The sequence below is a fragment of the Hippocampus guttulatus genome, chromosome 15 (genome assembly GCF_054856545.1).
Source record: "Hippocampus guttulatus isolate MCC_2025c chromosome 15, RoL_Hgut_1.0, whole genome shotgun sequence".
NCBI classification, from domain to species: domain Eukaryota; kingdom Metazoa; phylum Chordata; class Actinopteri; order Syngnathiformes; family Syngnathidae; genus Hippocampus; species Hippocampus guttulatus.
The window spans coordinates 14,590,235-14,617,193 of record NC_141275.1 but is presented as its reverse complement, the minus strand read 5'-3'; the positions used below and the strand labels follow the sequence as shown (position 1 = coordinate 14,617,193).

The 26,959-nt window shown below is 45.8% G+C and overlaps 4 protein-coding genes across 7 annotated transcripts in view; all 4 read left to right on the top strand.

Annotated features, from left to right (window-relative positions):
• The first annotated feature begins 404 nt into the window (after nt 1-404).
• Nucleotides 405-7,452, top strand: LOC147194090 (solute carrier family 22 member 4-like). Its single transcript, XM_086130799.1, has 11 exons — nt 405-1,020; nt 1,721-1,903; nt 2,157-2,260; nt 2,333-2,487; nt 2,868-3,039; nt 3,113-3,242; nt 4,006-4,100; nt 5,039-5,253; nt 5,520-5,702; nt 6,038-6,173; nt 6,732-7,452. The coding sequence occupies exons 1-11, from the start codon at nt 814-816 to the stop codon at nt 6,844-6,846; spliced, it is 1,695 nt and encodes a 564-aa protein (XP_085986925.1). The 5' UTR covers nt 405-813; the 3' UTR covers nt 6,847-7,452.
• Nucleotides 7,453-8,065: 613 nt separating this feature from the next.
• scaf4a (SR-related CTD-associated factor 4a) lies at nt 8,066-16,479 on the top strand. The gene is made up of 18 exons (XM_086130798.1): nt 8,066-8,270; nt 9,334-9,417; nt 9,498-9,542; nt 9,627-9,788; nt 10,208-10,334; nt 10,427-10,554; nt 10,672-10,839; nt 10,930-11,009; nt 11,138-11,201; nt 11,645-11,827; nt 11,926-11,999; nt 12,242-12,399; nt 12,482-12,582; nt 12,661-12,774; nt 13,099-13,255; nt 13,335-13,450; nt 13,527-13,668; nt 14,037-16,479. Exons 1-18 carry the CDS (start codon nt 8,241-8,243, stop codon nt 14,945-14,947), a joined length of 2,844 nt encoding a protein of 947 aa, XP_085986924.1. The 5' UTR covers nt 8,066-8,240; the 3' UTR covers nt 14,948-16,479.
• An 837-nt stretch (nt 16,480-17,316) lies between these two features.
• sod1 (superoxide dismutase 1, soluble) lies at nt 17,317-19,855 on the top strand. Its single transcript, XM_086131197.1, has 5 exons — nt 17,317-17,485; nt 18,500-18,596; nt 18,680-18,749; nt 19,369-19,486; nt 19,559-19,855. Exons 1-5 carry the CDS (start codon nt 17,390-17,392, stop codon nt 19,664-19,666), a joined length of 489 nt encoding a protein of 162 aa, XP_085987323.1. The 5' UTR covers nt 17,317-17,389; the 3' UTR covers nt 19,667-19,855.
• A 6,621-nt stretch (nt 19,856-26,476) lies between these two features.
• Nucleotides 26,477-26,959, top strand: part of LOC147194087 (rho guanine nucleotide exchange factor TIAM1-like) — a 33,543-nt gene continuing 33,060 nt past the window's right edge. For 3 of the 4 annotated variants that reach the window (XM_086131221.1, XM_086131223.1, XM_086131224.1), the window contains exon 1: nt 26,477-26,584. The gene's annotated coding sequence lies outside the window, so the exon portion shown is untranslated. The remainder of the gene's footprint in view (nt 26,585-26,959) is intronic. The other variant, XM_086131222.1, reaches the window with a different exon arrangement.

Genomic DNA, 26,959 nt, shown 5'->3' with positions numbered 1-26,959 from the left:
TCGTTAAAATGGTGATAGAATGAACCCCACGCTCGCGCGACAACGCACGTCTCACTGTATTAATTGGTTTCTACTTTGTTGCGTATTACAGTGCAGGACTGAGCTTTATCGCCCTCTTTTGGGGCCACTGGCTTGGCAGAGATCTTGAGGGGGATGATGAAATGACCTACACTGTTGCATGTTTACGTCAACGTTTCAAGAGTTAATCACTTCCCCAGCTCACGCCACATGTTATTGTTTCACAACGTTTTTGAGGGGTTTGTTATTTCATTTCATGTCAGGCGATTGGGTGCAGGCACAGTCTGGAATTACTGGTACTGTACCATCATACAACCTTGACAGAGTTGCTGAGAGGATGATTAAATGTCCCACCCTCTTCCGCGTATATGAACGCTTCACCCCCTCCGGCAGTCTCGCCAGCGGGCATTGGGCAGCCGCGAGGAACGAGGTTCTAACCTATTCCTCCCTCTGAGAACATGAAACGCACACCACTTTTTCCCCTCACCCATCTTGTTGTTGTTGTTTTTGTTGACTTTGGGTGGGTCTCGGCAGTCACGTGACACTGCAAGGATCCTTCTTTCTTGCAGAGTCAGCACTTATAGAACAGGAAACTCGTTGACATCGGACGGGTTCGTGCGTCCTCCCGAATGAACCGCGGGTGGGGGTACGTTCTGTGCCGTACAGGGTGAGGCAGGGCGGTGGCTACTTCGCGGGCGGGCGGGCGGTCGCTGAGGGAGAAGGCGGCGTTTTGACGCGAAGGCAAGCATTTGGCGAGATGAGTTGTCCTCTTTTGACGAACGCTAATCACTCGTCATGAAGAGCTACCCGGAGACCGTCGCCTTCCTGGGGCAGTTCGGACGCTTCCAGCAGGTCGTTTTCTTCCTGCTGTGCATCAGCATCGTGCCAAACGGCTTCGGCGCCTTTACGCTCATCTTCCTGGCCGACACACCGGCGCATCATTGCCGGGTGCCCGATGTCAATCTGACAGAGGACTGGCGTAATGCCGTCATCCCGGTCCAGGTGAGTCCAGCAGTGTGGCCGACGGGTACGTCTTCCATCGCTTTAAAAGTCATTTAAAAGATCAGAAAACAGCCCCGATTGTCAATGTAACGGCGTGACATTTATATAAAAAAGATACAAGTTAAGCAAACGACGTATGAGAGCACATTCGTGCGTAAAAGGCGTAAATTTGATTTCTTTTCTTATGAGGTTTGGCGAAGGGTTGCGCGTGAATGTTGTTTGAACAGAACAAAAAGTGGGCACATTGTCGCCCATTTCAATGAAATGGCGTGATATTGATGACACAAGCAAAACGATGTATGTATTGGAAAAGGCGTAAATTCAATTTTATTTTTCCTTACGTGGTTTGGCGAAGGGTTACGCGTGTATGTTCCGTCAACAGAACAAAATGCGGGTAAACATTACATCAGCGAGTTGATGCAAACGAAACATTTACATTTGTCTTCAACTTTGTGACACTGAAAATAGGCACCCACAGCGCCCTCTGTTGGCAAGCGTGCACAAAAGTACTGTAAGTGTAACGAGACATATGGCATTCATTTCCCGTCTTTTGATTTGCAAGAGAACTTTCAAAGACGCTCACAACTGAAGCCAATTTGCATGTTGCATTCGGTGCGTCATCATGGTTGATGAAATCTTCCGTCTGTATATTCCAGTAGAATGCATGCATTTACGATCCACATTTTCTTTGAACCCGCAGGTCGTGAATGGCAAAGAGGTGCGCAGCAGCTGCACCAGATACCGCTTAGATGTGGTCCGCAACCTGTCGGACCAGGGCTACATTGTGGGCCGGGATGTGAACCTCACCTCCCTGGAGGAGGAGACATGCAAGGATGGCTGGATTTACAGCAAGGACATCTACCAGTCCACCATAATCACTGAGGTGTGGCGTGTGTCAGTCACCACTACATTTATGGTTGTCTCTGAGACGACTTTGGAAGCTAAAATATGCTGCTGACTCATAAAGCGAACATTACTCCAGGAAGAAAAATGTGACAATATAGGTGTGAGTAAGCAAAAAATTGTTCTTAGGCACTCACGTAGAAAGCAAAGAATGAAGCTAACCTGTGCCGCTAACCTTTGACGATAACAAAGGAAACAACCCAACTCACATTTGCACGCCGTCCGTCCTTCAGTTTGACCTGGTGTGCAACGACCAATGGAAGAAACCGTTCACCACCACCATTTTCTTCGTGGGCATCCTGTGCGGCTCCTTCTTCGCGGGGCAGCTCTCAGACAAGTACTGCAGGAAACTTAATTTTTTTTTTTTGTGCTGTACATCTGAGATATCACGTATGTCCGTCCTCAACAGATTAGGCAGGAAACCCATCCTTTTCGCCACTTTGGCTCTTCAGACCATCTTCACCTTCATTCAGGTCTTCTCCGTGTCCTGGTCCATGTTCACCGTCCTGATGGTCATCAACGGGCTGGGACAGATGTCCAACTACATGGCGGCGTTAGTACTGGGTACGTATGACAAACAATCACCTATTCACATTCACTCCTACAGACAATTTTGAGTCTAGGGAGACAGACACTATATCGCAGCATCTGCCGAGATGGCAAAGCGAAGACAAGCGGCGGTCGAGCACAAACCATTTTATTGTCAAAATCAGTCGACTCTTAAATCCACACAGACAAGAACAAATCTGAAGCCGCTGGAGCCCGACTGCGTAGACTCCGATGTAAATTTCAGGTTATCAAGCGATGGCTGCTCCTGCTAGTTGTTCACGATCACCACTACCTTGCAAATTAGCTCTCAACACGGAAACACGGTTTCAAACGGCGGCGTTTAGTTCCGCGCAGCCCATTTGTTTTCTTGACATTTCTCATGTTTCTACATGCAGGTGCAGAGATCCTGACGGGGAATGCGCGTCTGCTGTACTCGTCGCTGGGAACCTGCTTTGGTTTCGCCGTCGGCTACATGATCCTCCCCGTGTGCGCCTACTTCCTCAGGGATTGGAAGTCTCTCTTGCTGGCCTTGTCCCTGCCCTGCATCGTCTTTTTTCCCTTCTGGTGGTCAGGTCTTTGCGTTCTGATAGAGTTGTGGTTCTACCCGATCGGGCCTGACTTTGGCTTTTTCGGCGTGCAGGTTCATCCCGGAGTCTCCTCGCTGGCTCCTTTGCCAGGGACGAGTGGAAGAGGCCGAAGCCATCGTGAGGAAGGCAGCGAGGATGAACAAAGTGCAAGCACCCGAAGTCATCTTTGAGGACTACTTAATTGTGAGTGCCCTTCGTTGACATAAAAAATAATAATAATACAGAATTACAAGCAAAAACAGAACTTTGAGTTATTTTGCATAAAAACCTATCCATAAATTTTCTGTGACATTTATTCTGTTAAGTGATGTGATTTTTTTTCTGGTGATGAATGATATATTTTGAAATTAAAATCGTAAATTGTCAAAATAATAATATTATCATAATCACAAAGCAAAAATATTAATTTTTGGCATGTTTCACATTGAAGAAAAAGATGACATCTTCATCCTCTTTGCCTGCTGCTTTTCCTGTTGCAGATATTTGGTTACATTTCAAGAAATATGCATAATTGCAAAACAAAAATGGATTCTCTGACTCTTTTCTTTCTATGCCGCTTATCTTGTTCAAGAATGTGGGCAAACTGTTGTAAGTTACAAAATAATAATACTTGTCACTACCCATCAAAGAAAATATGTTGAAATGATCAATTGAATACCTAAAATAGAACCCACGATTACATAACGCCAGCAAATTCCACTGTGTAAGTTATAGTAAAATATATTTTTTCATTCAAAAATAAGTGTTGTAAAGTACAATCCATAGTCACAACACAAAAACGTTTTTTTCGAGTTTTCCTCTCCAAATACATTTTTTGTGTCAGAAATCTTAGGAGAACATAGTTTCATGGAGGCAGTGTTTGGTGTTCATGTGATGATGATGATGATGATGATGACAACGATGATGATGATGATGATGATGTTGCGGTTTTGTGTTGGTGAGCAAGTCCAAAGAGCCGAAGCCCAAAGAAAAGCACAGCATCCTGGACCTGGTGGCCAATGTGGAAATCGGATTCATGACAGTCATTCTTTGCTATGTGGCGTGAGTACACCATCAAATACGGTTTCTACTGTAAAGTCAAGCTGATGATGAATAGGATAATTTGAGAGATGACTGGATTCATTGTTCTTTATTATGTATCACATCCCAGAAATGTATGAAAACATCCATCCATCCGGCAAACGGCAATATCCTCACTCGTTACTCCCAAGATGTATTTGTATTTTTAATCAGAAAAGGTGACTTTATTGCATTTCTTTTGAGAGAGAGAGAGAGAGTCACTTCCGTAACTTATCCCCTTATCTTGTCTCAATGGAAAACCTGTTAGGACAAAACATCACATAATGAAACATTGAAGGGCGATGCCTTGCAGAGATGTCACCAGACGACACCTTACACGAATGCAGATCTGCCCTACTTTCGACGGTCACTGTGCTTATGTTTCCTTGCTCACATCAAAGTAGACAGACTGGTTTGTGCGGCACACCATATGCTGTGAAAATGCCTTACGGTTGGTTACGAATTCAAAGAAAATACATCGGCACACAACAAACATATTAATCACTAAAATAAATATTTGGTTGCTGCTTCACGAATTTTACCGATTGTCGAGATTGTCTTCATAACCCTACGCTAAAGTACGGTATATCTATCCTCACTGAGTTTTCTTTGTTGTCACAAACAGATTCAAGACTGCTAACTCTGCACCAAAGCACTTCACGTCATTCGGTGGTCTTTGCTGCATTGATCGTTGGCGGTTAGCCAGGATAAGAAGCTAATGTAGTCGTCTATGCCCTCACTAAGTGCTCCTTGTCGTCACACGTCAAAGAGATGGAGCAAAGAACAAGGGAGTAGAAAGTTACTGAAATAAAAACAACCAGCGCAGCCAAACAGACGCCGAGGGAGGCTAGCCAGATGGCGGCTCGCTAGCTCAGCTGAGCTAACGGTCTACGTCCTCACTCAGTGCTCCCCTCTGCCAGGTTCACCATGTCGTCGGGCTACTACGGCATCTCCTTCAACACTACGCATTTGCACAGCAACGCGTACATCAGCTGTTTCATCTCGGGGGCCGTGGAGCTGCCGGCGTACGTGGCCAGCTGGCTCGCTCTGCGCTATGTTTCGCGACGGCTGTCCATCATCGTTTCCCTGGCGCTGACCGCCGTGTTTCTCTACTTCCTACAGCTGGTGCCTGAAGGTGACTGGAATTTGTCGCATTTACTCCCAAGGCATTTACTCCTAAACCTTAACACCTAAACCATACAACTCTAATAATAATACTTACCATAAATTTGAAATCCTTACCGTAGCCCTCACACCTAACCCCAATCAGACACCCAAACCCGTAAACCCAAGAGTTGGAACACCCGGGAAATCGGGTAACAGCGCTCCTGTGTGGCCGCAGCCCACAAAAACCCTCTCAGAAAGTCGACATCCCATTGACCAACTTTCCTGTCCCAACAGATTACTCTGGTCTGTCGCTCACTCTGGAGATGGTGGGAAAATTTGCCGTCACCACCGGCTTTGGTCTGATGTTTGCCTACACCACAGAGTTGTACCCGACGGCGCTACGAAACACCGCCGCCGGGATTTGCAACACGGTTGCACGAATGGGAAGCTGCATCATGCCATACCTACTGGAGCTCAGTGAGTGATAATAATAATAATAATTTTATAAAAAAAAACACACACACAACTGGTTTTAGCTTGACAAATGCGAACAGATGACATGTTTATGATCGCTCACAGAAGAAAATGGAAGTGTTTCCGAGCCTACTGGTCAGACTCTTGAGCGCTGCATCTTGCTTTGAAGCCACCATTGTAGGTTAGACCGTTAGCTAAGCTTAGCTAGCTAGCCAGCCGCCATCTGGAAAGCCTCCCTATTCCTTTTCGAAGAGTCCTTTAAAAACTACGACAAACTACTACACGTGTGGACTTATATGTTGTTTACTGATGTCAACTGTCATTTGTTGTTCAAACAGGGTCCTACTCTCCATTCCTACCTTACATCATACTGGGCAGTCTGGCCGTTTTAGCTGCCTTTGCCACTATCCTCCTGCCAGAGAGTTTTGGACAGCCACTGCCTGAATCTATCCAACAAATGCACAAGAGAGAGCGGTACGTTCAATGATCACTGTGCACCGCAGGCAAATTTATGACCATCCAGATGCACATGTGAAATAGACCAGGCCAATCCGAAGACTTTTAAAGGCCACTTTGCTCTAATTTAATTCACTAACTATGGCCGTTGGAGCGGGTGATACAGTAGACATTTTGCGATATTTTTTATGTATTCCCATCTCTGGTAAACATCAATTACAGGATGGTAGATCCACCAGAGAATTGTCAAAATTTGATGCCATGGTCTGTCGCCATGTTTTTTTGCTAGCTGCGCTAGTAAATAATGTCGCTAAGGAATGTGCCTGGTGATGACATTCGTCTCAATTGGAATTGGCAAGGCAATCCTTTACAAAAACGGCAAACGACGACAAGGAGTTGAAACTCTGGGAACCAGTTTTCGATTCCCCAATGGTCTGTGTACATTGGCAGGAATAGGCAAAGAGGCTTAGCAATTTGAATCGCGTGTCTCTCTACTGTCATACATTCTTAATATTTGTTGGTGACTTTGATCATCGATAAAACTGTTGAATGAACACATTGTCTCCATTTTCCCAGGATCAAGTGTCCGTGCATCCCAAAGGCAGAAATCCCCGTGGCTGTGGTTGTTTCTGAAAATCTCAAATCTAAAGAAATAAGAAATAATAATCATGATAAAAGTACTGTTGCATAAGATTAAAATTGTTTACAGGGCTAATGATATTAGAAAAAAAAATGTTACACCTTGCGTTGCCTTTTCCTGATATTTTACTTGGAAATAAATCTTATCAGGGTGTTTTTTAAGTGTAATTTCTGATTTTATAATATCATTGAATTAAAGTACAGGTACTGTTTACATATGCTGATACTTTTAATGAAGATATCATTGTACTGTGAGGCCTGGCCTCACGCTGCTTGACGTTCATGTTGTTCATGTTACAATAATCGTGTTATTATTTTAATTAATAATAGTTTATTATTATTTTTGTTACGGTTATATGCCACGGTCATACTGTATGTATGGGAATGGTCGGTCTTGTGTTACCTTCCTGGGCATGTGTCGTTTTATATGTTTGGATGTTTTTTTTCCCAGTGCAAACCATTTGAAAAAAAAATCTCTGAACCAAAATGGATCAATTTTGCTCAGGTGCTGAGAGACTTCAAAGCTAAGTGTTAAGTACAATCGTCTTATTGTGTAAACTGTGCAAATGAGCAATATACATTCCTTGTACACGTATACTGGATATTACTCAGTTGCTTTTGAAGTGACAATAAACACAAACATTTTGGTTTAACTTGAGATGTGCTGTACTTTTTTAGGGACAGAAATGTACAGAAGAGGATTAATGAAGACATTTATATGACAAGTTTAAAATGTATTTTTGAGGAGAAGAAAATTCACACTCTGAGGAGAATACAGGAACATTTTTCAGGTTTCTACTTTACTAAATTAGGGTACAAGCGAATTTCACATATACAGTACCTCCGTTCAAGTAAAGTGGAAAAAAATGGAGCAATTAAATTGTCATGCTCTTGCGTGTGGGCAAGGAGAGCCAAGTCGCTCTCAGCAAACTGAGTGGGACAAACAGACAAACACAAATACATGATGAGTAGATGAGAAAACAGTCAGAAGAAGCTACCATAGGCCACAATCCACATCCAGACTGTCACAAGCAGACTCGCGTACTATGTACAGTAATTACATGTTATAACATTTTTATTTCAGTCGATTGTCCTTTTTATGTTTTTTTTATGCAGTAGGGTGCATTATTCTTCAAACAAATAAAACGCGGATATTTTTGTTGTGGGGGTGGGGGGTGGAACGGATTAATGGGATTTCATTGTGGAAAACGATTTGGGAAGAAACACCGACACCCATTGGTCATCAGTGGAACAACAGCGGCGACTTCCCAGCATGCTTTGCCGTGCCCGTCGACCCCGCACGCGCAGCTAACCTGCTCCGAAGCTAGGCTAGCTGCTTAGCTACGAGCGACGGACATGTTGTGCCAACCCTCGCTGGAATAAACGTCTTGGGCAGCAGGTGCGAACAGGGGGGACGTCGTTGCGGGGTGGGGCCGCTGGACCACCATGGACGCTGTCAACGCCTTCAACCAGGAGGTAAGGCCGCCTTCCCGGCGCACTTTGGAGGCGTTTTAGCCGCTTGGAGGTCCCGCGGAGGACCCGTGTTTGGCCCAACGCGAGGGCCTCTCTTTTGGCCGTCGCGTACTGTGGACATTTCTAAACACTCGTTTAGCATTTGCTGCTCCATACATTTGTGTATTTTCGAAACGTTTTGGTTTTTCATTGTCATGGAACGATTTGTGTTTCGCGTGCTAACCCTGGGGCCGTTGGGGTAACGTTGCCTCACAGCACGTTAGCTCGCATGACCAAACACTCAACTACAACGTTACTCAAGATTATGATCATGGTAAGATGTGACTGAATATCACGATTTAGCTGTGATCTTGTTAGCAGGAGATGTTGCTGTAGAGGACTTAATAACCGAAGTTTTTCGCGTAGCACGCACACAAGCTCGCCGTCCGCCACCTTTGTTGTCACGTCAACCTGCTCCAGAGTGTTAAGAGGCGGGGCTTTGGCGTCACGAGCCGCGTCGACGTTTGCCCCTTTCGCGCCGTGGAACGCTCGAGCCAGCATTTTCGGGCAGGGCGCGGTGGATCGCTGTCCTTTTCTGCACATAGCCGATGCCCCTTCCCACGTTGAGATAATTGAATGTGTTTCTAGACGAGTGTCAGGGGCAGTGACAAATGCGTTCACCACAAAGGGCACAGCCAGCGAGAATGGGGGGTGTTAAACTTCACAGTCATGGCAATGACTGAAATTGATGGGAACTGCCCTCGGGCTCGCCTTGCGAATGTCACAAGACCAAACCTAGAACGTAAGTAAGCTGTGTCGTCTGCAATGCGAGCCTGAGGGCACTTTTCCAATATGGTGTCAAAAGCTGGCATTTTCCTCTCTTGCTTTCATGTGTGTAAGGTACCGACATCGGGTTGCATGTTTGTAAGATTTTATAACATAATGATAGAGCTGGCACTTTGTCACCTCTTCACAAAGAACCTGGTTGCAGGTCCTTACACACAAGCTGTGTCCCCCCCCCCCCCCCCCCACCCCGTGAAGCCCACTCTCGTTGATAAATTGAGTGTTTGTTTGTTTGCTGGTGTAGTTATTCTCCTTGATGGACTCTAAGCCGCCAATTTCTCGCGCCAAGATGATCTCCATCACAAAGTCTGCCATCAAGGCTATGAAAGTAAGGACTTCTGGTCGTAAGCGATTCAAAATATACAACATTACGGACAATAAATGTTGCAACATGACTTCTTTGAACAGCTTTACAAGCACGTGGTCCAGATTGTGGAGAAGTTCATTAAAAAGGTAAGACCATGAAATGAGAATATTGGAGCGAGCTTTGAATAATGATCATTAGAATAAAAATGTGTATTTTTTTTTCATGTGCAGTGTAAGTCCGAGTACAAGGTGGCGGGTCTGTACGTAGTGGACTCCATCGTCCGCCAGTCACGGCACCAATTTGGCGCCGACAAGGATGTGTTCGGGCCACGCTTCACCAAAAACATTGTGGCCACCTTCGAGAACCTCTGCCTCTGCCCCATGGAGGACAGAGTAAGAACATCTACGCAAACACCTTTTTTTTTTTTCCCCTTTTCCACAAAAAAACTTGGTGCTCGTTCAGAGCCAGGGCCAGATCTGTGCATAGTTGGTGCTTAACAAGTTCTCATGAAGAACGTGTTTGATCTTCAATAGACAAATCAATTAGATGTTTCGATGGTTTTCATGAAGTCAACAAACAACATTCACAGCGCAGGGTGGAAAAAGGTAGGTGAACCTGTAGGACACGCGCTCGAATCAGAATCAGGAGTCCAGCAACCGAGAGTCCAATTCATGTGATGACACTGCAGGCGTTAGTGAAATTTGCCTTGCCGGTTTTGGGTTTGTTCTTCTCGAGAAGCATTCTTTAGTTCATATCCTCGTATGTCAGTCGTCGTTTGAACGTACTTGACATTCCTCTGCCGTGTTGACAGAGTAAGCTGGTACGTGTGCTGAACCTGTGGCAGAAGAACGGCGTTTTCAAGAGCAACGTCATTCAGCCCCTCCTGGACATGGCCGCCGGCGCCAGCAGCGACGCCGCGCCTTGCGCCGAAGATCCGGGTGATTGCCGACCGCACGCGGCCGCCGTTCTTGTGCTCCTACGTAGCGCCGAGCTAAGAATGAGGAGTAATCTGATGTTTTCCCCTGGGCAGCTTCCTCCCCGCTGACCCCGACCAAAGACCACACGGTGAACTCTGCCGCGGCGCCCTGCGCCCCGCTGCAAAAACAGGACCCCTTCACCGCCGTGGCGCAGCTCTTCCAGTCCACGCAGGGTCAGCAGGTGCGTTTGGAAATGTGACTTTTTCAAAACAATGACGTTTTTTCGCACCCATTTCCGCTCCCCGGTGCATCTCAAGAAATTGACGCATCATGGAAAAAACTTGATTTATTTTATTAGCTGCAGCAGATGCTTCAGAACTTCCAGCAGCAGCCCGTTCAAGCGGAACCCGCCCCTCAGCCTGCGCCCGTCCCCCACTCGGACACCCCGAGCGTCGCCCCGGTTTTCAGCGATGCCCTCCCGCCGCATGCGCTCCAGGCCGGCCAGCAGAGGACGGCGTTTGACAAGGTGAGCCTTGCGCGCTTCACGAGAATGCGACCGCACCCTTCGGAACAGTTGCGAGCGGCGTGTTGAAATTCAAACCACCCACCGCCGTAGACCTTGTTGGATCGTTTTGACTACGACGACGAGCCAGAAACGGGAGAGGACGCCAAGGATGACGTCTCGCAGACCTCCTTGTAAGGCCTTGTTTGATTGGAATATTGATTTACAAACTCAGAAGCACGTTTGTCTTGGTGTAAAGTTACCACAAAAAAAAAAAAGGAAGCAAATGATGATGATGATGTCGTTGTTGTCATGGCGACAGTATGCAGCAGCCTCCAGCCTTCCAGCCACCGATGATGAACATGACTCAGGACCCCCCCCAGCAGGTAGATCCTACGCTTTGATTTGTGGAGCTGCCTATTTAGGCAGAACGAATGAATGGCTCTCTGCAGAAGTCATCTCCAAACGGACAGGCAACAATTTTTGACCCCCACCAAAAAAAAAAAAAGTTTTGAGACAAACGTTGCCCACCTCCGACTGAATACTTTGCTGACATATCGGCAGACTGCTTTCAGATGCGGAAATAATTGCAAAATGATCCTGCACCATACACGGCCACTCGCCTCTGCTTAGTTTGTTTTTATTCCTGCAGCAGCCCGTTTAGGCGGCCAAGTACCCTGAATGAGTGGTGCCCTCTGCTGTTTACTTTCAAGCGTTAATCGTTTCAAAATGGTTCTGCAAAGTAACCGCCCTTTTGCGATTTTTACCAGCAGCCCGTTTAGCCAGCAAACAACTTGTAAAGTGACAGAATGTCATTTGTCGTCTTTAGGGTCTTCTCCCTCCCAACGGCCAGCTCCCGGCCTACGGTCTAATGCCGGGACAAGGCTTCCAAGGGATGACGCCTCAGATGGGGCAAGTGGTCCCGGGCCAGCCCTTCTCTGGTCCCGCGGGACATCCTGGCTTCCCGGGAGTTTATCCTCCTCCTCCTCCTCACTCGGCCCAGCAACAGCAGGTAACGCGGAGGACGAGCGGAGGACGAGCGGTGACCTCCCGCGGTGAGGGGAATCTTCACGACCAAACAAAACCATGTCTTCTTGGTGCCATTATTAGGATTCAACGGTCGATTCGGACCGTTCCTCCATGAGGGACGGCAAGCATGGCCAAACGTCACGATCGGGCTCCAGGTAAGCCAGTGGAGGATGATGCGGAATGATGAGTGAGAGGAACACGACTGACCTCCGACGAGTATCAGGGCTTGCACGGCGTCACTTCCAACAAGCTTAACTTTGAATGTAAACAAACGACTGCAGTTTGCTAACGGCCGTGAGCTGGTCCGCCAGTCAGACGCAAGATGACGTTACATGTGGAGAATCGTGACAGCCGTAACGTGTAAGGAAGCCATTTTTGATGGCATCTGCTCATCCAGGTCCCCGAAAAGGAGGCGATCCCGCCACCGGCGCTCCCGCTCCCGCGACAGACGCCACCATTCCCCGCGCTCTCGCTCGCAGGAGCGCCGGGAAAGGGAACGTGATCGGGAGCGACGTCAAAAAGGTCTCCCGCCGCCCAAGAGCGAGACGCTGAGCAGTGAGTGCCTCGCCCTTTCGGTGCGCTCTCCCATTTTTTTTTTTTTGTGGCTGCGAAGTGGACTTGATTGCGCGCTCTTCAGTCTGCAGTACGACTTTATGGGTGGGCCAGCTGGACAAGAGGACTCAGCAGCAAGACGTGGCGAGCTTGCTGGAGGAGTTCGGGCAGATCGAGTCCATCAACGTGAGTCGCGAGAAACGCGAATTTGCTTGAAAAGGCGCCGCGGGCGGTGCAAAGCTCAATGACGTGCGTCTTGTGTAGATGATCCCTCCGCGGGGGTGCGCCTACATCGTCATGGTCCACCGGCAGGACGCCTTCAGGGCCCTGCAGAAGCTCAGTCGAGGCTCCTACAAAGTCAACCAAAAAGCCATCAAGGTGAAAAAGAACAATCGCTGGAGTGCCTTTCGAGCGGCCTCCTCAACCCTGGCGAGGGCTGTGCTACGTGGCTAAAATGTAATATCTCAACATTTTTGCCTGATATCTTTATAAAGATATTACAATGGGTTTAGTGAAAACTAAGTAGTAAAAAAATAACCAATTAGAATTCCTGAAGTGTGTGGAAAGTGTACTTTGTTGTTTTGTGTTTTTTTGTTGTTGTTGTTTTTTTCAGAACAACCATTCATTTTAAGTGGAATCAATTCTTATTGTGGTTTTTTTTTTCTCCAAATTATTATTATTTCTTTTTTGGTCTGGCAACAGATTGCTTGGGCTCTGAACAAAGGCATCAAGGCTGAATTGAAGCAGTTCTGGGACGTGGAGCTGGGCGTCACCTACTTGCCCTGGTCCAAAGTCCGGGAGGAACAGCTGGAGGAGCTGAAGGAAGGCGGAATCCTGGATGGGGACACTTTAGCGCCAGGTAGCACACGAATGCGCCACTCAAGTATACTTTGCTTTCCACGCCTGTTAAACGAAGCGTCCTTTTGTGTCGCTTGCAGATTGGAGGACTGCGAAGAAAGCTCTGGAGAACCCACAGGAGCTCACCCACAACGGCGGTGCTGAGTCACAGCAGCCCGAGGACGCCCACGTGTTGACTCCTCTTCATCCGACGCAGGTGATCTGTCGGTCTCGCCGCTTTGGATAGAAAATCTGTTGAAAGTTTCTCTTTAGCGGCGCGCGTTTTTCTTCAGGTTCCGCCGATGCTCGCCATGAGCTCGGTGCCGCCGCCCGGCTTCCCCGCCAACATGAGCATGCCGCCGCCTTCCTTCCCACCCGGCATGCCCCCGCCGCCATTCATGAGACCGGGCTTCAACCCCATGCAGATGCCTCCAGGTATCACCTGCAGCACTCTCACGTGTTCATATTTGATCATAATAGTTGAAGCCATGAGCTGTGATTCATTACGATTTAAAATCAGCCCGTTGATCCAAATTTCACCTTGCTAAGTGAAACTGTCCTTTGATTTTTTTCACACGTTTGGCTTCATGTCTGACCGTCAAACTTCACCAACATGCGCTCTCGACGAGCAAAGACAAAAATTAAAATTTGTTGCGCTCAAGCGTTGCACAAATGTGGCAACACTCGGACAGAATCTCAAATGACAAGGTCGTCTTTGAGGGACTGCTGGAAATAGCTAGAGTGACTCATAAATGCTCGCTTTCAAACAAAATGGCAGGCTAATAACTCGAGCTCTCTCCCAGGTTTCCCCCCGCCCGGGCCCATGCCTCTCTCCATGCCGCCGCCGCCGCCGCCCTCCAAAGGGGACGACATGCCTCTGGTTAGCAGGAAGCACGAGGAGGTCCCGGACGCTCCCAACTTCAGCATCCAGCCCCAGCCAGGCGGTTTGCTGGGGGCCCGGCCCGGTATGATGCCGCTGCAGCGCCCCCCGGGCCCTCCTCTGCTGCACGTTCAGCGTTTCCCGCCGCCGCCGCCTGTCCCGCCTCAGATGGTTCCCAGGACGTCGCACCCTCCCCCGATGCGCCACGACACCCCTCCGCCGAAAGGAGCCTTTGGGATGCTCCACAGCATGAGGCCACCCTTCCCACCTCACGGCCCACCCCCTCAAGGTCCGCCCCCTCACGGCCCGCCGCCTCAAGGCCCGCCTCCTCAAGTTCCACCTCCTCAAGTTCCCCCCCATCAAGGTCCGCCCCCTCAGGGTCCTGCCCTTCAGAGTCCCCCTTTCATCAGGCCCGGGGACGATGACGGCCGCCCTTTTCGGGGCGAGCGTTCCGGATTCAGGGAGCGGGAGCCGGAGAGAGAGCGGGGATTTGGTGGCGCCACGAGGCGCCCGTTTGGCGGCGACCGCTCGGACGCCAGGGACCGACTGGACGGTGGCGGATGGGACAGAGACAGACGGGACTGGCGAGACCGGGAGAACGGCAGCAGAGAGGCCCAGGAGAAAGGGAAAGAAGGCGAGCGGCCTAAGCGACGGGAGAGGGCCAGCCGGTGGGATCGCGACGACCGCTTGGCTGAGCTGGACAAAATGGACAAGGTCCGGACCCTTGACGCCGTTGCCACGGGAACAGCCGAAGCGCCCCGAAAGACTGTCGGGTCGGCACCTCCCGCTGCTGAGTCTTCCAAGGCAGCGCCGCCCTCTGTCGAAGCCAAATAGGAAGCGACCTCGTAGCAGGTGCTCTGTCTCCCTCTAGCTGCAACTACGTGAACTGTGACTTGAGCGCCAAGTGAACATGTTGCCTCGTTTCCCTCCCTGTACATTGTGTGAATGCGGCATGGCCATTTTACTTGTGCTGCTTTCAGCTTTTACCTATTTAATCAAGTTTGTAGATTTTTTTTAAACTTCATGCTTTTCAGCCACTCCATCCCAAATTACATTTTCAAGTGCTACTTCATCATCTGCTTATTATTATTATTTTATTTTATTTTTTAGTAAGGGGGGTAAGGATTACAACTAACAGTTAGATTAAGCGCAATATTATTTGTCAATTTATCACTGAATCGGATAAAAAAAATATAGGATTTCCATCACATCTGATTTGGTTAAAAAAATGTCAGAAAATAGTCCAAAATGTCAAATTGTTATCCAAAGTCAAATCAGATGTTTGCAAAAGTCGTAATTGAACAGAGATCATCAGACTGCTTTCATGGACTGTAGAAAACTGAATATTTATAGTTCAGATGAGAAATGCTGAGGATTTGCACAGTTTATATTAAACGAGTTATCGGAAACAATCAATCATCAAAATTGTTGATTAAATCAATTGGAGCTTGATCAATTGATTGATTCGTGCACCTCTTGGGTACAAAGTGGCATTCATTTAGAGCACCTTGCTTGCGTGTTTACTTTTGACCCTCCTATTGACTGAGTTTAAAAAAATCTTGAAAACAAAATTTAAGTGATAAAAATTGGCGTAATTTTTTCCTGTCAGTCTTATTTGGGGGATTATTTTTTTAATTTGGCACGTTTTGAGTTAATGTGAACCATTTTAAAGCTGAAATATCTTGGGCCAATATTTTTAAAAATGTCTTATGCTGGCCTAGCTTTTTAAAAAAAAAATTCCCCCACAAGGGGCTAAAAGTTGGGCAGGGGAGGGTCAAACCGTATGCAACATTTTAAGTTTCACAAATTAGTCCTACTTGGAGTGGAAAGTAAATTCTTATGTGAATGCCCAGAACATTTGCAGTCTCTTCATCTTATGTAATTTTTAATACTACAAAATTGATCTGCCTAATTATCCGAACAATGCCTGAGGCACTCCAAACTAATTGTCAGTCATTCTCAAGTTTTTCCAAAGTAGGTTGTTGCTGTTGTTTAGTTTTTTTCCTCACACTTCCTTGTTTGTTTTGTTGTTTTTGTTTTGCATTGGCAAACTACTGTAACATCCGTAACACCTGCCCCATTACTTGAATCATTTGAATCCAGAAGGAAAATCGAGTCAATTGACAGCTCGGGCTCTCCACTGTAAATATGCTTTTCACTGTCACTAGCTGGGCGTTATCATGACGATGCTCCTCATTTGTCCACCGACAGCACAGCCTTTGAAGGACCCAGAAGGAATCGTAACTTTTGCTTTAAGCTCTTTGGCCATGTGAACGGCTTTGTTAACCCTTCAAAAAGACATCGATGTAAAGTGTTCAACATTTCAGCCACAAAAAATGTTTTTAATAAACTATTTTTGTACCAAATCGGCCATTTTTGTCAAGCTGCGAATGATGTTTCAAAAACACGGGTTGATTTGGTATCATCCTCAAGGACTTATTTGTGACATGTAATTGTTTATGAATACAGTATGTTTGTTTTTAACCTTTATGGAACTTGTGGGAATCACTAATTACGATCACAATTAAGAACTCTGGAAATACAAAATTAAGATGACATTAAATAATAATAATAAAAATACAGCAAAGCATTGGCTCACAGTATCCCCCCCAACAAAAAAAAAACTTTTGTTGCAGCTTTTTGCCTTGTTGGTTAATTGGGTATTTTGGTAAATAAACTAATGAACTACACAGAATGCATGACTTGTAAATTCATGTGTACAAAGAACTGACTGATGCTCCGTCAATAATAAGTGTAAAATGTTTGCTTCCATATTAGCCAGGAGAGTTAAAGTGGTAGGCCTATTAGATCCCGTAACAGGTAAAAGACAATCAGGCTTCATGCCCAGCAGACATATTTCCAATAACATTCGGTTTGTTTGAGCTCTTCTTGACTACTTCTATTTAATTTTCAAGGCATTTGACTTTATCGAGCACATAGGACTGCCTGGCGTGTTTCAAGAAGTTTGTGAATCTGTATGCATTTCTATATTTGAATTTGACATTTTATATGCTTTGTTTCCATCAATATTCGTGTCTGTAAATTGAATTGTTCTCAAATCATAATTTAAAATAAAATGTTGACATTCTGTCACTAGCTTCCGGTTATATGTGCATATACACAAAACAGCCAATCAGACATGGGAGGAGAGGCAGTGGTCTGCCGCTGATTGGCTGCCAGGAGCACCCGCCCAATTCAGAGCTGCTAGTTGAGCTTGGTTGACTCTGTTAGTGTAGCAGTTGGCCCTGACTCGTTTGCACCGACGTTCGAATCGCCATGCAGCAAACTATCTCGAACAAAATGGCGCTTAAAGCCGTTTGTGTGCTGAGAGGAACCGGCGAAACCAGCGGAACTGTGTATTTCCAGCAGGAGGTAATTCTCGTGACAGCTACAGGAAGTTAAAAGACCATTTTTTCGTGCTCAAGTTAAGCTCGCGGTGCGTCGGAGCTTGTGCTAAGCTAGCTCAGTTATTCATTTTAACGCTACTTTGTTTATGTTCAGTAACACTTTGCTAGTTGAATACTTCACATAGCGAACACTTTCCGTCAAATATAGTAAAAGTTGACTTCTACTAACCCACAGCCTGTTAATTCAGTTTATCTTTACCTTGCAAAAAGTACGACGTCATTGCCCAACATGTGCAATTATCCTTCAGTCGAACGCTTTAAACGTGGACATTGCAATGTATGTACAGTAGTATACTTTTAAAAATCAATTTGCTTCATTTAACCTTTGCACGCCGAAGGATTAATGATTGACCGGCATCTCCTCGCCTGTTGCATTAATCGGACATACTGGTTGCGTTTTCGCTTAAAAACGTCATTTTACCCCAAATAAATGATCACCCATTTAGTGTAAGGGAAAGTAAAGTGTTTTTAGGTGTGCCTCGCACAGACAAAGTGCTGAGTCACGGCCAGTTTCTAATCGCTCATACTGACGTCTTGTTTACAGGCTATACCAGCGAACGGCAATAGGATCGATGCAAAAGCCGATAGTTTCGATACAACGGTGATGTGTTCTTTCAGTTACCCAAGCTCCTTTTTGAGTTGCTTTGGTTTACTCGTCTTGCCCAGCAAACATGGAACGTTTATTTTTTGTTTGTTTTTAACTATTGTTTTTAAATGGTCATCAAAGCTGATTGAGCAGTGCAAAAGGCTGCGGTGGGTGCTAATGACCAAAGTGTGCAGCAAATGATTGACACCTTGTCAGTCACACCGGGTTGATCGACCGCTGGTGTTTAAAACTAAACATCAAGCTTTTCCAGTTTTAGGGTTTTTTTTTCTCCCCTCCTCCAAAATTCTCTTCACTGGGAGGTTTTTGTTTGGCGGGGCGGTTTGTCATCTGGCCTTGACGGGTCTTGTGTTGCTGCTGTTCTTGAAATGTCAGAGCGAGTCCAGCCCTGTGAAGCTGACGGGACAAATCGATGGCCTCACGCCAGGCGAGCATGGCTTCCACGTCCACACCTTTGGAGACAACACGAACGGTCGGCGATAATGGACAATGGATGCATGTTCTCCTTTTTATAGAAAATGACACATGAGTACACGGCTTGTTTTTCTTGTCCAGGGTGTATCAGTGCTGGCCCTCACTTCAATCCGTTCCAGAAAAATCACGCCGGTCCGAACGATCCAGACAGGTATGTCGTGTTAAGTGGTGGGAAGCAAGTCAGAAACGATCCTTTTATTCCTGTGCCTGAGTAGTCTGTCGAGTATTAATTAATCTGACACCTTTTTATTGCTGTGCTTTCTACTCTGTGCTTTGTCAAATTGGAATTGGCACATTTTTCTGTTTGTGGATGACGTGTTGTAAATGGTTTTACTGATGTACGTTTCAGAGGCTGTACTTTATCTACTGAAGGAAAGGATTGAAATTAATATTTCTTCTGGTTTTACGCATGTCTCTCTTCTTCTGCTTGAGTAGTTAAGGTTTTTTTTTTTTTTTTTTTTTAAATTGGCAGCTGACTCCAGTAGGACACGTCAGGTCTGTTACAACTGTACCCTTTTCTGATTATATTGTGAATCGGTTGCGGAGAGATTTTTGAAGCGTCACTCTTCTTGTTTAGGTTCCCTTTTCCGCTTTCATTTTTTTTGACGGCAAGTGGTTGTATTGTGCCCTCTGCTGATTGCCTTTTGGTGATTTGTCTTTGAACAGTCACCTGCTTTCCTGGCAGCCACCATGAGTCATGCTAGACGATCTGGCAATTGTTTTGTCAATTAGGGGTTCACTGAGTTTTGTCTTTTAAAATGCTTGAACAGGCATGTCGGCGACCTCGGCAACGTGACCGCGGGTGCTGATAAGGTGGCCAAAATCGACATCACAGACAGCGTGATCTCCCTCACTGGCCCAAACTCAATTATTGGCAGAACCATGGTGGTAAGTAATCTTACCCTCTGCGTTGGTGCGCAGAACTTGATTTTAGTTTGCGTTAAATGTCCTGTGTTTCAGATCCACGAAAAGGCAGACGACTTGGGCAGAGGTAACAACGAGGAGAGCTTAAAGACGGGTAACGCCGGCGGACGTCTGGCTTGCGGCGTCATTGGCATCACCCAGTAAAAACACCACTGCGAAACCATGGAAGCTTAATGCACTTAAAATGACCAACTGAGCTACTGGGTGTGATTTTTTTTTTTGGACCATTTAATGAGCCTACATACATGCTATTGTCTGCTTGGACCCCAAAAGATGTTGTGCACATGTTGTAAACTGACAGACAACAAAGATTAAATAAAGAGTTCATCTTCATGCTTGGTTTTTGTCTTTGTGAGGTTAGTTTTGTTTTGAAGACCAACAAATATGAACAGCTGATGTAATTTTATTACTGTGTGCATCCAGGTACCATTTCACTCCTGTTTTCGAGGGAGATGGCCATGGTGAAGCAATATGTATAAATGTAATTCAATTTGAGCCTTAATTGACCACCCCCAGAAAGGACCAATCAGGTACTTGGTAGTTAGTTACCTTAGCCTAATATTGATAGGAAGCGGCAATGGCGAACCAAGGTAAGGACGACATGAACAGTGTAGCTACAATATCTTTTATATATTTATGTATATGCGTGTCTGTGTATAAAACGTGTAGTTTACGTTTTGTTTGTCGTTTACCCCACAAAAAGAACCGCCGTTTGAAGCGAAAGTACATAAACCGCTCAGTGGCTAACAGTGATACCTTGCTTCAGCTGCGACGGTGCAACGCTGCCGCGCTTTAGAAAATAACTGGCATAAATTGAAGAATCAAAATGAGCCATTTTGACTAGTGAGGTCAACGTTCCAACTTATTTTAGTTTACTCTAAAAGGACTCGAGGAATTGTAGACCGATGGACTCGTTCCCCCTCTTGGCTAACATCGATGCTAGCGTTAGCCATGACGCAACAGGGTATGGAAAGAAATCACCTCTTAATTGTAAAATGTAAATTTCTGACATGCAAGGCTCAACGTAACTCGCTCTTTGCAGTTGATCCTGGTCCGTACTCCCCTTGAATACCTGAGTTCTACATTAAAGCTTTTATTTGAATTGACTTTTTATGGAGACAGGTTCTCTTTTCATATTAATTTAAGCCCCACATTGTTTACCATCACTTGCTTGGGGTACTCTTTCGAAATTTCATTGTCACGGCTGACTTTTTAGCTTTTATTTGTTTTTACAACTCAAACGTGTTGCAATAGACTATCTTCCACTAGATGGGGGTGGTGTTAACCTTCACAGCATTCGACCGATGCCTCCCCGTTACATCATGGAGAACAGAAATACTCCCCCCCCCCCCATCCAAATGCATGAAGCTGTTTGCAAAGCAAGAGAGAATCAGTGAGTTCAAATGCAGCACACACACACACTCATGCTCAAATATTGATGGCAATTATTCAGTGTAAAATATTCATGGCTGTTGGTTGTTGCGCACAGATGAAAACATTTCATGAACATTTCACTCTCGCAGAGCTGTCAGATGAGAGCATGGAGCTACTGAAATATGAATATGATTTTATGATTGCATCTTTTGGATGCTGGAATGGAATATGCTGCTGCTTATTGCTGTGACCACACACACATGTGCATGGTCGACTCACTTCTGGATTTACATGTGTATGTGATTGTTTTCCTCTCCTTTTTTTTATAGTTTTTTTTTTTTTTTTAGTCATAGTCCTGCAACATTATTTTGTTGACGACTATGGTCGTCGTTAATGTTCCGAGAGTGAAATCGTAACGGTGGGAGACAAAAACATTCTAATTTTAAGAGAATGAATCAGTACTTATAATCGATGAATCGTTGAGAGATTGCCAATCGTCAAAGTCCTCTGAATTTCACCCACAGGGGCTTCCATTTATATTCCTTTGTGCTCCCACAATGTCAGCACTTTGGTCTCCTGCATTGATGCTCCCCTTGCATCGTTGAGAAGCAGCTTTACAGCCTGACTGACAGACGTTAAAAATTGTTATAAATAGTCTTTCAGGCAGAGATGATGAATAATGGAGGCTGAAGAGAAAGGAGGTCTAAAAGTGCTTAATGGAATGTAAGGAAAGAGTACAGTATTCCATTATTTGCAGTTGAGGAAGCATCCAGCTGACCTCCAGCATATTAGAGAGAAAGAGGTAAAAGTCATGCTCTGGCCCGATATTCATCACCTGCTTTCACACGGAGGTGGTAATGGGAGTTACGTAAGTCTGCAAAAGGCTTTGGGAATACTGTACTGTACGTGCCTCTCCGACACATACTTTTATTGTCAAAGGCTTCTCAATAAGGCCTGGGGAGCCCAATACACGGCGCAACAGTTCAGTAAACACTTATTTCTTTGTTGTGAAATGCGGGAAAGCCAATTTTCACAACAGCAAAACGGAAAATATATTTATGAATTGCCCAAAATTGGATTGAATTTTGTTGCTTTGATTTTTTTTTTCCCCCCACAGTGAGCTACAACAGTGATTACACTGTCTACCTTCAACCCTGATAATTAACCCCAGAACTGAATTTAGAAGCTACTCTGCAGTCTGAAGATGTTCAGGGTGAGAGGTCAGAAATGGTCCAGAGCAGACAGACTAATTACAAGGACCCTGTGACCTGACCTCTGAACCCTGACCCGCATCCCATGTGAAAGTGAAGCGCCAAGACTGGAAGAATGGGACCACAACTTGTCTTAGCACGCGACGCTCTGCCCTCCATTTCGCTCACAACCCGTTGTTCTTGTCTCGCTCCAGGATACTCAGCGTGCCGATCGCTATGACGACGGGGAGCAGGCGGTTACCTGGAGCAGCATTCCAGGGATGCTTCGGATGTCTGACTCCGGCGGGAATCGATCAAGTGAGGGACATTTGTTAAGCACGTGTCACTTTTCACAGAATGCTCACGAAAACATAAAAAAAAAAAAAAGTACTTGAAAAAAAGCAACCCTTAGCTTTTATCCTACTCAGAAACAGCTTTGCAAAAATATACTGTATAAGAAAGAACACTAAATTTAAAATCACTACAGCGGTGACTCCCTGCAGTTGAAGTTTGTTGTCAAACTGAAAATGAAAGAGAACATTTGTCGCATTTTCAAAACATCAACATGGCTCAGCCTTCAGTGCTAGCTGCATGCTACCACTTAATGGGAAACGTCATTGGCAGGCTAACAAATAGCATCAGTGCGTCATTGTTCTAACCCTTTAAGCAACACACAAGTGAACAAAAACGGTGAAGCTAATAATATCAAACGATAACAGCAATGCTCACAGGCATACATTCTTTATCTTCTGCAAAGAATGAGTACTAGTGTGACTTTTTTGAGGACAGTCGTCGCCATGTATATCATCTTCCTGCATTATACTGACCTCCAGGTGGACAAGGTACACAGATGAGCACAATTTCAGTTCGGTGTTAGGGTGTGTTTTTGGGGGTGATTACCCCCCAAAAATTCTGGTTGAGGGTTGGTGAAATGGGATTTGGCATTTCCATTAATTTCAGTGGCAAAATCGCCACTTGCCCAAACAGATCCTGATAAACAAGTTATCGGTACTTCTGCAGCCAGCGGTTTTTTCTTCCCTTGAGTCAGCTGGCGGAGACTTTCCCCGCAGGGAGTTTCGTTATGTAAATGCCACGCTCCCCACCCCCCTCACGCTCGCATCTTTCCAAAGCAAATATTTAGCGAAGAAGGAAGTTACGAGCATGAAAAATGAAGAGCGGAAGTCACTTTGTTTTGGTTCTGTATTATTTTTATCTCTTGGTGTGCTGGGACGGATTCTCTGTCCAGCCACTTTTTTCCCATTGAGTTTGTCGCGTGTGCGCGTGACATGTATGGCTCCAGTGTCAAGTGGTCTGCTGCTTCCCAGCGCTCCTTTCTTGCCATTGTGCGTGCACGTCATTTTGATGATGAATAAATATTATCTTAGCAGACAAAAGTCACAATGTTAAGAGAAGATTTTTTTTTTTAAACGGGGAAACAGCCAAGATGTTGCAAGACGAAGCAGTAGTTTTACAAGAACAATGTAACTTTACGAGAAAGTCAGTCAGTTGAGGGTGAAAGCTAACATGCCCCACCCCCCCCCACCCGTCCCGCCTCTTCCATATCCTTCTGGAACAAATTGGTCTTTTTAATTGTTTGTTTGAGTGTTCACGTCGCTCGTCTGATTGCGGCGTTCCTGGTTTGCGAAAATTATTTTAATGAGCTGAGCAGCCCCAACTTATGAATATTCATGAGTAGCTGCAGGCTGCAGACGTGCGTGTTGCATGACCTTGTGCTAAGAAGCATGTGATGGTACGTTAGCATAATGTTTGCTAAAAAGAGCAGCTGGTAGATCACATATGGTGCTTTTATGTTGATTTTTTTTCCAAGTCACGGCCTGTAATAAGACATTTCAACCGTAGTGACTTTGCCCCAGAATTTACGCCAAGAGAAGATGTCATTTATCGCCACACTACATTGTTGGAAATCAATGTCATCTGCTGGAATGGCTCGCCCAACAGTCAATCTTAATTTTAAGCAACATTCCCGTAACGCCGCTTTGAACTGAAAACAATGAAAGGTTGTTGGTTTAGAACCTGACGGAGTTTGAACGCGTCAAAGTGCAAGTTGTTTTTTTTTGTTGTTGTTTTGTTTTTAATGCATGTCTGTCGTTACATCGGTCAATCTTCACATCTGTTCACATGGTCTCCGGGCCGCTTCCTCGCTCTTCGAAAAATGTTTTCCCTCGATTTTTGTCACATAAAAATCACTCAAGTCTCGAAACCCAGCTCTCGCACAGGACTCTCAATACGTGGCGAATTTCGCTTCCCTGCTGTATAAACACCCGACGTCCGCATTGTCTCCTGTCACGTCACAACGGCAGAGTCGGCACGGTGTCTGTATTATTGCCTCCGCATTAGAATGCGCGGCGGCGTTCCTCGCTAATGGAAAATATAAGTTGGCCAGACAGGGATTAGCTGACATGACCCGAGGCAAAAGCGGAACTCGGAGAGCCGCCGTGTCATACGAGAAGGCAAGCGCGCATGGGTGTTGTCTTGCTAGGCCCGGCCGTATAGAAATACATTTACATGATGCATTCAGCCTACTCGCATGTCGGCCGATTAGGATTTTATCTGGCAAAGTGATGGAGAAAGATGAACTGAATATTATCATGTTTTCAAGTTTCATCTCAGTATATGCTTGATTGACCTCGAACGGCATGTTCTCACAACTTGTACACAATGCTAGTGCAGGAATCGGTTGACCAGATAGTTCATGCCTTCTCACTAAACTGCGAAAGTCCATCGCGTGGTCGGTCATTGACCGGGAATGAATGTACTTAAGCTATTCGTTAGCTATTTACGCTAACTATCACTTTGCCCCATACATATAAACACAACAACTAAAGGTTATCTGCAGAGTGCAAAAAAAAACATGACTCCATGAGTTATTCATAATAGAATGACTATATTATGAATCGTTATCCGTTTTAAGTTTGATTTTTGGAATATACAAAAAAAATCAAGAGATGGTGATGAACCCATTGATAGAAAGTGTAAATTCTGATTCTGTCAGGTGCCTGAGGTCCCTTTGATCTTATTCCGTCTGCTAGTTTTGTGCCCATTTCTGGGCATTTTTCTATTTTCTGTTGGGGGATATTCCGCCGTAGCTTCAGCAAAGCTCCATGGTAACAGGTTATCGGGAGGTTGCCGAACTGTGCACAGTAAACGATGGACACACTGTCAGTCATGCCTTCTGTCTCCAGTTTGTTTTTTCTCGGGCGTGATGGTTTTAAAAAAAAAAAAGTCTTTTTTCACAGTTTACTTTTATTGAAGATAATTTTTAATCGATCCAGAAAAGTTCGGAAAGTTGCATTCGTTGACCTGCCCAAACGCAAGTGGCACTGGCGGCAGATGATCTCAGGTGTGGCTCAATAGGCCGAAAACCGCTTTCGCCGCAAACAGAAAAAAATACGTCATCACGTCTGCCTGGCGTCCGTTCTTACATAACAAATCCTCCACCTGTGCCTTCAGCGCCGCAGCTTGTCGCGGCACGCCATCGCGGCCTCCGGGCCGCTCCTCGTGTAATTCTATTACAAGCCAATAACGCTGTGTTTAGCTAGTGCTGTGGGAAAGCGGCCTTCCGAGCCCCGCTTCATCCCGCTCGATCGCCCACTTCCTGTTCTCGTCCGGACCCCCGCGAAGGGTCGTGTTGGGGGAGAGCACAAGCATACGTGCTGGATGAAACGGCGGCGGTTTCGGAGCAAAATTGTCGAAAGCGACTTTCTTTCCTTGCGCTTTTTTTTTTTTGCCGCCACATTTTCTCGTCTAAAACGTCGGATGCAGAAGCTTGCAGTCCGAATGCGGCTGACAAAGTGAATGAAGATCAGCAGCTTGTTATGTAATCTGTTTGTCTCGGATGCTTTTTCTTCTCATGTCGCCAATATCTCACTTTTTTTGGTTTGTTTTTAAACCCGAATAGCACTCGTCGAGTTCAGAAGCAGCACAATTTTCGTCGCAGCAAAAAAAAAAAAAAAAAAAAAATGTGGCTAAAGCTATTTAATACTTTACGATCTATTTTTCTACTTTATCCTCAGCGTATGCTTTTGGAAAGTACGACTCACATCTCAAGGCACCGCCGACCTTTCTGTTTGGTGGAGAGCCATGACAAATTTCGAATGTAAAATGTGTGCCTTGGCTCAACAGAGGTTGGTTAGAAACTCCCTGACAGAACCCTTTTGAAAAGCGACCCCCCCCCCCCCAAAAAAAATAAATCTCTTGCATGTGTGTGTGTGTGTTACTCTTGAGGCCAATGGGCTGCAATTAAAGGGAGAACACACACACACACACACTGGCAGTCCACCGCAAATTGAGGGAGGAGTGTGTGAGTGCATGTGGGTGGGCGGGCTCTCGTACGCACGCACACACGCCCCTCTCGCTCTCTTTCTCGTCACACAGCTCTCAGTCTGGTGTGGGCGTGCGAGGAGGCAGCAAGTGTGCACTTTGATGTGTGCGGGACTAACGCCTGGATTCTCCCGTCTTGCCGAACCGCTGCACCGAGGTACAGCCGCATGCTTTTTATTTTTATTTCCAACTGCTTCTTTGGAGGGATTTCGTGTGTGCGTGTGACACGAGCCCACGTGTGTGTGTGTGTGGTGGTGGTGGGAAATATTCCCAATGTGAGGGCTACGAGCGCCACTACTCATTTCTTAACGTGCATGCTCAGTGGGCCAAACGTTTATCAATCATTCATGTTCCAAAGTGGCACATGCACGGCGGGCACGCGCACACAAACGCGCACACACACTTGCTGAGTGCGATAACAACTAACCGCCAGCATAACTGACTGACATCCCCCCCTGATGCACTTTGCGTGTTCTAGCGCCATCACAAAGCTCAGTTGTGCTCAAGACGGTGAATTCAAGACATTTGGCGT